Below are 9611 nucleotides of genomic sequence, written 5' to 3' on the forward strand. Positions count from 1 at the left end.
CTGCCTACCTCGTCATTGCTGACCGGTACAGATGGATGCAGGAGGTTGCCGATCTCCCTCAGATACTCGAACCTCTCCGCCTCCAGCTTCACCCTCTCCCGGTCAGTTTTCTCCACTGCCTCGTCCACAAGCAAATGCACCTTTTTGATCTGTGTTACTGTCAGCGCCTGACCCAAGAAGGAGAGTCAAAAAAAGAAAAGTAAGACATAGAGCGAAAAAAGAGAGGAGAACATGCATAGATGTGTCCATAACATCCACCGATAGCGTTTCAGCTGTTAGGTCCTCCAGGTTCTGGGCTTCCTCTGGTACAGACTCATCGTCTCCTACTGGTTCCTTTTTCTGCAATGACAGAATTATGATTGAAAATCTCCATTCAATATTAAAAGCAGAAGAGAGAAAAAAGTGTTTTCTGTTGTTATTTTGCTTCTAATCCAAAAATCTTTCCAGTTCTGAGGGTCGACTCCTGTTTTCATACGAGCCATCGCAAAAAGCGTGAAATATTTAGTGTTGTTTTACCACAGTGAAGTTTGCAGTTTTAACCTGGAAAACTTTGGGGAAAACCCAAAGCGTGTGAATACTTTAGCAAGGACCTGCATTTAGTTCTGCATTATCCATACCTTCATCTTCTCCAGTGGCGCAACTACACATTATTCAGGTGGATGCGGAAAAAAGGCGTTCGACATTAAATCCACACTGTCGTCGTAAGTCACCTCTGGATCGTATCTCTGCCTGAGTCCCGGAGAACAGATCACCAGAACAAAGTCACTCTCCCGGATCTGCCGACAGTACCAGGCCATAATTCCCTCCTCGGCAATGCTCAGATAGTCCCAAAGGTCCAGACACACCTGTGAAGACATGCGTATTCAAGTGCCTCACAAAGATATTCATAGTAGTTACGGTTTTCCTACGTTTTGTTGCATGGCAACCCCTAACTATAGTGTATTTTTGGGGTTTGACCAATACGTCTCTAGGGAATGCCTCTCAGTTTTGCATATCCAAGACTCAAAATGTCTGGTTTAAGTTTTTAACCAAAACACTGTTTCTATAAGGTCATATATTTGTCTGAATGGAGCAGAGCACATCCTTCCACATTATGAAAAATAAAATATTTTGCTGGAGTTACTGCAGATAATACAGACAAGATTCAAAGAGTGGAGATATTTTAATGTTTGCAACATGTCCTGTTTGACAGTGTGAGACTCAGAATTATTGGTGGGCATTTATCGTATCGTTTATCATACGATAAACGATGAAGTCGATTATCGTTTATTTATATCATGAAATACCTTTAAGAATAAATTGCATAAAATTAAACATTTCTATTTCCCTGAATTAAAAGCATTGTTTCTATGGCATAGCCACATTTTCACTAAAGATTTTGGCAAAAAATAACTAATTGTGTGTCATAAAAAAAGTTTACCGAATTTTTTTTTTTTAGTAAACTTTGATGTAGACAACTGTGCCTCTAATAACACTCTGGCAACATCAGAAACCTCCCCCATAAATAACCATATCCGCTGCATTTATTGTGAACAGTAAGTTCCATTTCATCAACATGCATTCATATACATTTATTTTTAAATCAAAGTCCATACAGGGTTCGTCAATATCAGACATAATTGACGTGAAGCAGCAACAGCAATGATGATTGCGATGAGATGACAGGAAGGAAAGTCCAACACAGACACCAAGTGGATTTAATGACATATGCCAAACATGTTAAAACTGCATAACAAATGATTAGATCTGCCCATATGCCAAACACTATCGGCTCATCTGAATTTAATCGATCACAGAAAGCAACTGCTAAGAAAATGAATACGGATGTGAATCAGAATGCATGAACTGGTTGTGAGAAATTTTTCTTGCCAAGTTTAGGCAGAAACTGACGGAACAGGAAAGTCACCTTTAAATGATGTTTAACACGATTGAAAATAGCCGTTTCCTGCTTTTCTAGTCTAAACCAACCCAGTTCAGGAGAGACTGTTCTATGGGTTTGGGGCGGTGAGGTTGGTGGTGGGTGGAGGCCGACGGGTTCTACGAGTCGTTGACAGACATGCTTTCCATGGCGTTGGGGAGGTTTTGGTCTCCTCCTTCCATCTTCTTCTTTTTCTTCCCTCCATCCTGCTGCTTCTTTGCTTTCTTGGACATCTCCTGATCGATGGGGGCCGGCTTAACGAACTTAATAATTTCTGTCAAACCTGGCAAGTGGACAATAAAAAAGAATGAAATGAAGTCACTCATGGACTACGTCCAGAACAGAGACATGATCTGTGTGTCCAGTTGATGCCCAGTCTTACCAGGAGGCATGAACTCCCTGAGCTTCTCTGGAACGACGATGCCTTCATCCGTCTGGTAGTTCTCCAGGATGGCGCACATGACGCGTGTCGTTGCGCACATGGTCGCATTTAACATGTGCACAAACTCTGCCTGTAAGAAAACAAGAGCAAGACGAGTGTTCAGCACTTTGATCTGCCTGGAAGAGGTTCAACTGCTCAAAGTGCTAGTGTTACCAAGGCAGCATTCATAACAGAACTTACTGAGCTTAACTTAAAAATATCAGATGGTCTAGAAAATGTGAAGTAAAAATTCTATATGTCTAAAATAAATCAGAACTAAAACTATAGAATCAACTTTTTTTTAATGAAAATTAATAAAAACCTGGCAACTAAATGGTTATCTTGATGGAGGAAGTTGTGACCACCCACATTCTGGTTGTCATTTATGTCAAAACAGTTTAAGAATGGAAATGTCAAATTAAGGAAATTCTTATAAATTAATGTATCCTCATCTGTTGGCTGCTAATGGAGAAAAAGCAGTTAGCTTGTCCTCATTTTAAAACATAAGCTTTATACATGTCGCCATATTTAAATAGATACATGATGATAATATGGTTGGATTAATATGACATCTTAGACCAGCTCAGTTAATCTAAACTATAGACTGATGTAGAAGGTTTAAAAAAGGCACAAATGAAAGAAAGCAGGAAAACATGAAAGAAAGAACAAAACAAAAAAGGAGCAAAAAACAAAGAAAGCACAAATGAAAGAAAAAGCAAAAAAGAAGCAAAAGCAAGGAAGGAAAAACATGGAAAGAGACACAAAGAAGTAAAGGAAACAGAAAAAAGGAAGGAACATGAGGGGGGAAAAAGCATAAAAGGAAGGACAAAACAGAGGAAAGGAGGAAAATAAGGAAGTAAAAGAGGGAGTATAATAGAAGGGAGGAACTCACCTTATCCATCATCTTTTTGGTCTGTCCGTAGCGGATGCGGAGCCTCCTGGCCTGGTAGTCTGTGCAGTTGGAGCAGGAGACCAGCTCTCTGAAGGCCCCCGATCCGGGGAACCAGGCCTCCAGGTCCAGCTTCTTACTGGCCGCGTGGTTCAGGGCCCCTGCAAAGACGACAACCGTGAAGTAGACACTCCATGAAGCCAACGAGTCAGCTCCAGGCTCTGTCGCTGGAGACCTTACCGGAGACGATGTTGACGATGCGGTAAGGAATTCCCAGTGACTGGTAGAACTCCTCTGCTGTTCCGATCATCTCGTCAAACATCTCCCACGACTTTCCATCGTAAGGGGAGGCGTAGACGAACTGCTCTATCTGCACGCAGACACACCAGAATCAGTCTGAGCTGTCATTTCACATGATGTTTGCATCGACGTCGATGTAGAACATGATTTTTACACCACTGCACGCGGGAGATGTGGTGTGAAAGAGGCCACACTTTGGACACCCTTGGTTTGCACTCTCTTTTCCTCTCAGTCACATAATTTAAACAGAATCTCTAAATGGACTGAATAGGAAAAAGTACTTTCTGAATTGAATCATTGCCCCAAAAATCAGAACTGCCAGAGACTTAAAGATTTGCATTTCTATCATTGACCTTTTCGAACTGGTGCACCCTGAACATGCCGCGGGTGTCCCTTCCGTGGGAGCCCACTTCCTGCCTGAAGCAGGTGGAGAAGCCGGCGTAGCGGATGGGCAGGTCCTCAGGCTTCAGCCACTCTTCCCTCAGGAAGGCGGCGATTGGCTGCTCCGAGGTGGCGATGAGGTACTTCTCATCGATGGAGCTGTCGTCTGATTTCTCGCTGCTCTTACCGATCACCTGGAGGAAAGGTGGAAAGGGAGGCAGGAAGTCGACGACAATTACAACAGATTTAAGATGCATTGTGCTTTCACTGTTGGATTACCGTATTTTCCGCACTATAAGGTGCACCTAAAAACCTTCAATTTCCTCAAAAGCCGACAGTACGCCTTGTAATCCGGTGTGCCTTATATATGGACCAATATTGAGACACAACAGGTCTAGCAACTAAGGATAAGAAGCCGCTGACTTCATTTTCGCTCGTAGAAGAAGAAGCGCGCGTTGCATGCTGGGATAGTTGTACGCACTTTGTTTGTAATCTATTAATAAAGTTTGACTGACCTATCTACCTACCGACCGTCTATAGTCAGGTGGTTTGCAGGTCATTTTCCACCACGTTCTCCACTAACATACTGTGTGCGAACGGAGAATGGTGACCATCGTCCGGCCACGCCCCGGCCCAGTCGCGGAAGGCTCTCCTTGCCAACCGGAGTCGGACTGTTTTGTTAATATTCACTTTAGTGCAGCTCCATCTAGTGGATGCATAACGTAACTCCAGCCTCTACTGTAGCGTCTATTCTATGCGCCTTATAATGCGGTCCACCTTATATATGAAAAAAGTTTTAAAATAGACCATTCATTGAAGGTGCGCCTTATAATCCGGTGCGCCTTATAGTGCGAAAAATACGGAACGTGGGGGAAAAAATTGCAGGACTTGTTCCTTTTGTCCTGCTGTTGGAAGAAAAGATTACTGTCTGACTCAGATATTTTAAATTTCAATAAAAATAAACTAGAGCTACAATCAAAATATTCCAACAACAAAAAAGAGTAATGTCAACATAACATGTCTCAAAGACAATGGGAAGAGACAAATGCTTATTTAATTTAGTTTTTTTAATATACATGTGACATATTTTACTTCTAATACATATATGGATTTTGGGACATAAATGAAAGCAGAGTTTCTGGAGGTTTCACCAAGTCAGATGTAAGAATTTTATTGTCATTTTAAATCCAATATGAATGGAATTTAAGACAACAAAAATATCCGAATGTCGTCTAGTCAACTGGTGATGAATTTGCACGTTGGCATCAGCTGGCTAACTCGCCAGCAACGACATATTAACAGCTAGTTAGCGGTAGACTTCAAGCGTCTTGAGTCTCAAAACTCAATGAGGCCTCTGAGTGTGACTTAAACTATCGTCTTACAGAAAGTCAGGCAAAAATACTTAAAATATACAAGATTAAATAGACCTGCCAAGACAAAACTTAAGACCTGTGATTTATGTTTTTATAGCCAACTTACTTTTTAAAGAGAATCTAAGAGACACTTTAACCTTTCGATTGTGTTAGTTTTCTCTTACTATCCATGATGTTTAGGACCTCAGACTTAAAAACAAAACAATATTACTCAAAATATTTTTTTATTTGGAGAAAACCTGGTCAGCTTTGGTTACTCTTGGTTACTTTATTAGGCTTCATTTTCTATCAAAATGCACTTTAAGGCCTTAATTTGTGCTACATGAGGAGTTAAGGCCTTAATTTAAGAGTTCTTAAGAATGCAGACATCTTGAGAAAGGAATATTAAAACCTAACCTAACAAAAATCAGTTATTTAAAAAGCTAGCCAGTGATAATGTCCTAATTTATGTAGCAAATGCAGTTATTAGTTATGGCCACCAGAGGGCACCACTGCAACTGCAGTGAACTGATTCAATTTATCTCCCTACTGGTCCATTTTTTGTTTAATTTATCAGATTGAATTTTAAACAGTTTTTTAAATCTCCCATTAAGAACAGCCTGCAGGACAGGAAGTCTCTACTGAAACAAACAGACTACAGAAGTCAGCCAAGATTCACAAACCTTATAAAGTTCCTCGTCAAACTGGCTGAGCTGGGCCACTTCCTGCATGACCTCTTTTCTCATGAAGAACGGCGTGTACAGCATGGTGTAGTTCTTGCTGTGGAGGATTCTTAAGGCGTAGTTGATCAGAGCCTGCTCCAGGAACACCAGGGGCCCCTGGGAGCATAACAGGAGAGCAAAACGTTAACAGCCACTTCAGGAACGTACATGTGAAGGATTAAAACTTCGGTCAGAAATGTTCTTCTTGGTAAGTTATGTCTGCACATAACTTAAATTTCAATAAAATTGAAATTTAAGTTTCAATTTTATTAAGTCTGCACATAACTTACCGCAACATTTTTATCGTAGAGGAGGAACAGAGCAATCCTGTCTTGGTACACACAGAGGAGCTCACCTTTAAAAAGTAACCTCTGCTCCCAGCCACAACGGCTCCTCTCTCTCCGTCAAAGCCGTCGATCATGACCACCAGGTCAACGTGAGAGTACTTCTTCTGGACGCTGCAGTCGCCCCAGGTACGCTCCACCTTGTTGTCTGCATCCTGATGGAAGAGTACAAAATCACTAAGTGTTCAGCTAATGTTTCCATCTACTCAGTGGTCCCCAACCACCGGGCCGCGGATCGGTACCGGTTCGTGGACCAATTGGTACCAGGTTGCGCAAGAAATAATTAAATATTTCAGTTTTATGTATTATTTGAGTCTGGAGGACCTTTTATTTTGTAAATCCTTTAACCGGATTCTCTCGGTTACTCATCCTCATCTATATTCATGATTTAGCACATGATGGTACCAACAAATCGAAGTGGGGGAAAGATGTCTACCAGTTTAAAGAAAATGCAGTAAGAGACTTCATTTTCTTGCAGTAAGCAACACTTCGGGTTTTATTGTTTCTCATCACTCCCAGATGGGACGGTCCCGTTGCAGAGAAACAAGCTCAGGGCTTCCGTTAGTCATTATCGCGAGTTAAATTTTTTACGAAAGTAAAATGTTCGTTTTTGGGGCGCATCTGTATCTTATTTTGAAGGGATATGTAAATGTTACAACAGCGACCAGAGTAAGAGAGCGTTTGGGCAGTGGTAGAGACCAGAGGAGAGGAGTAGAGCTTGTGAGTCTTAAGTCTGGTTTAGACGGAAAGATTTAGGAATTGTCGGCGGATTCTCCAAACCTCTGTGACCACAGAGCTGGTGAAAGAACAACAGGTTCGATCGGTTTGTTTGTCCAGCCTCAAGGCAGGAGCAACACACTCGAGCCGATTCCAGTCACAAACATCTTGATTCCCGAGGATAATCCAGTAAAACCCCCAACATAGCATACGGGAATTTAGAATAACCAAACACGGATGACGATGTAGAAACAATAGTAATAGTTTGTGGAGTCATTTTAAAGCAATAAAAGACGTAACAAAAAGAAAAGGCGGTGGATAAAAGACAACGGGAGCAGCTCTATCTGCTGCACTATGATTTAGAGGTGACTATGTTTTTTCATAGTTAACATTTTTAACTGAATAAACATAATAATATATAATAATGACCTTTAATAAGCATTTCCACATATCATCTCCGATATCCACCGGACTCACAGTTGCACGACATGTCAGCTGTTTGGGATTCCCCTCTGTTCTTACGTCACCGCGCGTTCTGATTGGCTACCTGTCACATTTAGCAGGTTGCATTATTGTTCTCAGTCAGGGAAAAACCCACAGGCTTTAGCGGGAACACCAACATGCAGAAGCCTTATCTACCGAATTATTATTGACGATTATTTCAATAATTGATTCATCGCGGTTAATCATTTCAGCCAGTTTTCAATATATTCTTATTTTGCTCATCCAAGTCTATCAAGCCAGTGACCCACTCATAATGTTGCTGCATGTTGAAGGGTCTCTTACTGCATTTTCATTAAATTGGCAGGTATCTTTTCCCCACCTCATTTTGTTGGTACCATCATGTGCTAAATCATGAATATAGATGAGAAAGATGCACCTGCAGATTTAAACACTATTATTACTAGATCCATTTGGTGTGATCCACTGCCTACCTCGTCATTGCTGACCGGTACAGATGGATGCAGGAGGTTGCCGATCTCCCTCAGATACTCGAACCTCTCCGCCTCCAGCTTCACCCTCTCCCGGTCAGTTTTCTCCACTGCCTCGTCCACAAGCAAACGCACCTTTTTGATCTGTGTTACTGTCAGCGCCTGACCCAAGAAGGAGAGTCAAAAAAAGAAAAGTAAGACATAGAGCGAAAAAAGAGAGAAGAACATGCACAGATGTGTCCATAACATCCACCGATAGCGTTTCAGCTGTTAGGTCCTCCAGGTTCTGGGCTTCCTCTGGTACAGACTCATCGTCTCCTACTGGTTCCTTTTTCTGCAATGACAGAATTATGATTGAAAATCTCCATTCAATATTAAAAGCAGAAGAGAGAAAAAAGTGTTTTCTGTTGTTATTTTGCTTCTAATCCAAAAATCTTTCCAGTTCTGAGGGTCGACTCCTGTTTTCATACGAGCCATCGCAAAAAGCGTGAAATATTTAGTGTTGTTTTACCACAGTGAAGTTTGCAGTTTTAACCTGGAAAACTTTGGGGAAAACCCAAAGCGTGTGAATACTTTAGCAAGGACCTGCATTTAGTTCTGCATTATCCATACCTTCATCTTCTCCCCGATGCTCTTGCTGCAGAGGTTCTTGGCTTTGTTCAGGTTGTCTGCAGTGAAGCGGCCTGTCAGAGGTTACATCAGTCAGTCAGTGCATTGTGTTAAAATCGATAATCTACAGAATCTTTCATGACTTCAGTAATGATTTGGATTTTGGCATTTTATAATATGCATAAGTGAACCAAAAAGAAAGTGGCAGCAGCTGCTCTGCAGGGTGAGGTTGACCTGATGCTGCCGGGGATTGCATCAGATTCCACATTGTCAAGCTTACTCAGAATTAAACGTAATTTTACACTTATCTAATTTAAAAAAAGATTAATCTCTCTATATTTAGTTTACCATTAAACCTCTTCATGTATAATGTTTAATTTCTTTTTGAATGGTAACCATATGGCTTATTTGTAGTCCTAATATTACACTAGCTAAGCTAGCTTTAGCTTCCTTCTGAATAACCCACAGAAACTTGTTTTATATCCGCTTCTAGCTGTTTACTGTGCTGCAGCAGAAAATTTCAACTCTTCTCATGATATTGTATCTATTTACTCCCCATAAAATTGGCTTTGGTAAGGTGCTCTTCTCTGTGGGAGCGAGGCTAACCTTAGCAAATTTAGCCTTATTGCTAACGTTAGTTGTCATGACTCAAACAGTACCGGTGTTTCTCGCACTTACATTTTCTCCACTCCGTGTCAGCGGCCACCAGTTTATCCACCAACGCAACGTCTTTAAACCTCTTCCTCTGAGTTTCGCGGATGATTTCAGGATCACCGCCTTTGTCGGTCCGAAACAAGTCCAAGTCGAGCACCATGTTTCCACGTTGCCTGCCTGTCAGAGAGAGACTGAATGAAGCAGCACCAGAGAGCCAGCTGCTAACCGGGTTGCCAGATCCGACCGGTGTTTCCGCATCACCACGCCGTCACGTAAGTTGCACTTCTAAACATTGTTTTATGGGTATGGCGCAAAGTTGTGGGGCTTTTAGGTGCAGGAGGTGCTGAATAAAGGCTTTGAAAAATTCAAAAA

General features: G+C 41.6%; 1 protein-coding gene across 1 annotated transcript; it reads right to left on the reverse strand.

The window, feature by feature from the left end:
- Positions 1-1505: 1505 nt before the first annotated feature.
- Positions 1506-9484, reverse strand: LOC145552163 (serine--tRNA ligase, cytoplasmic). Its single transcript, XM_081608610.1, has 11 exons — positions 9264-9484; positions 8589-8659; positions 8230-8310; positions 7980-8138; positions 6339-6482; positions 5945-6100; positions 3882-4103; positions 3469-3598; positions 3232-3389; positions 2301-2430; positions 1506-2201 (listed from the first exon to the last, which is right to left on the reverse strand). The coding sequence occupies exons 1-11, from the start codon at positions 9397-9399 to the stop codon at positions 2038-2040; spliced, it is 1551 nt and encodes a 516-aa protein (XP_081464736.1). The 5' UTR covers positions 9400-9484; the 3' UTR covers positions 1506-2037.
- Positions 9485-9611: the final 127 nt, after the last annotated feature.

This window comes from Poecilia reticulata, chromosome 7, assembly GCF_904066995.2.
Source record: "Poecilia reticulata chromosome 7, P_reticulata-male-v2, whole genome shotgun sequence".
Taxonomy (NCBI): domain Eukaryota; kingdom Metazoa; phylum Chordata; class Actinopteri; order Cyprinodontiformes; family Poeciliidae; genus Poecilia; species Poecilia reticulata.

Excerpts from the sequence above, each read along its gene's own strand:
- LOC145552163 (XM_081608610.1), bottom strand. The coding sequence starts at position 9,399 with ATGGTGCTCGACTTGGACTTGTTTCGGACCGACAAAGGCGGTGATCCT. Across the intron at positions 8,660-9,263 it reads TGACACGGAGTGGAGAAAAT|GCCGCTTCACTGCAGACAAC; the intron begins GTAAGTGCGAGA and ends AACCTCTGACAG. Across the intron at positions 2,202-2,300 it reads CAGGGAGTTCATGCCTCCTG|GTTTGACAGAAATTATTAAG; the intron begins GTAAGACTGGGC and ends TCCACTTGCCAG.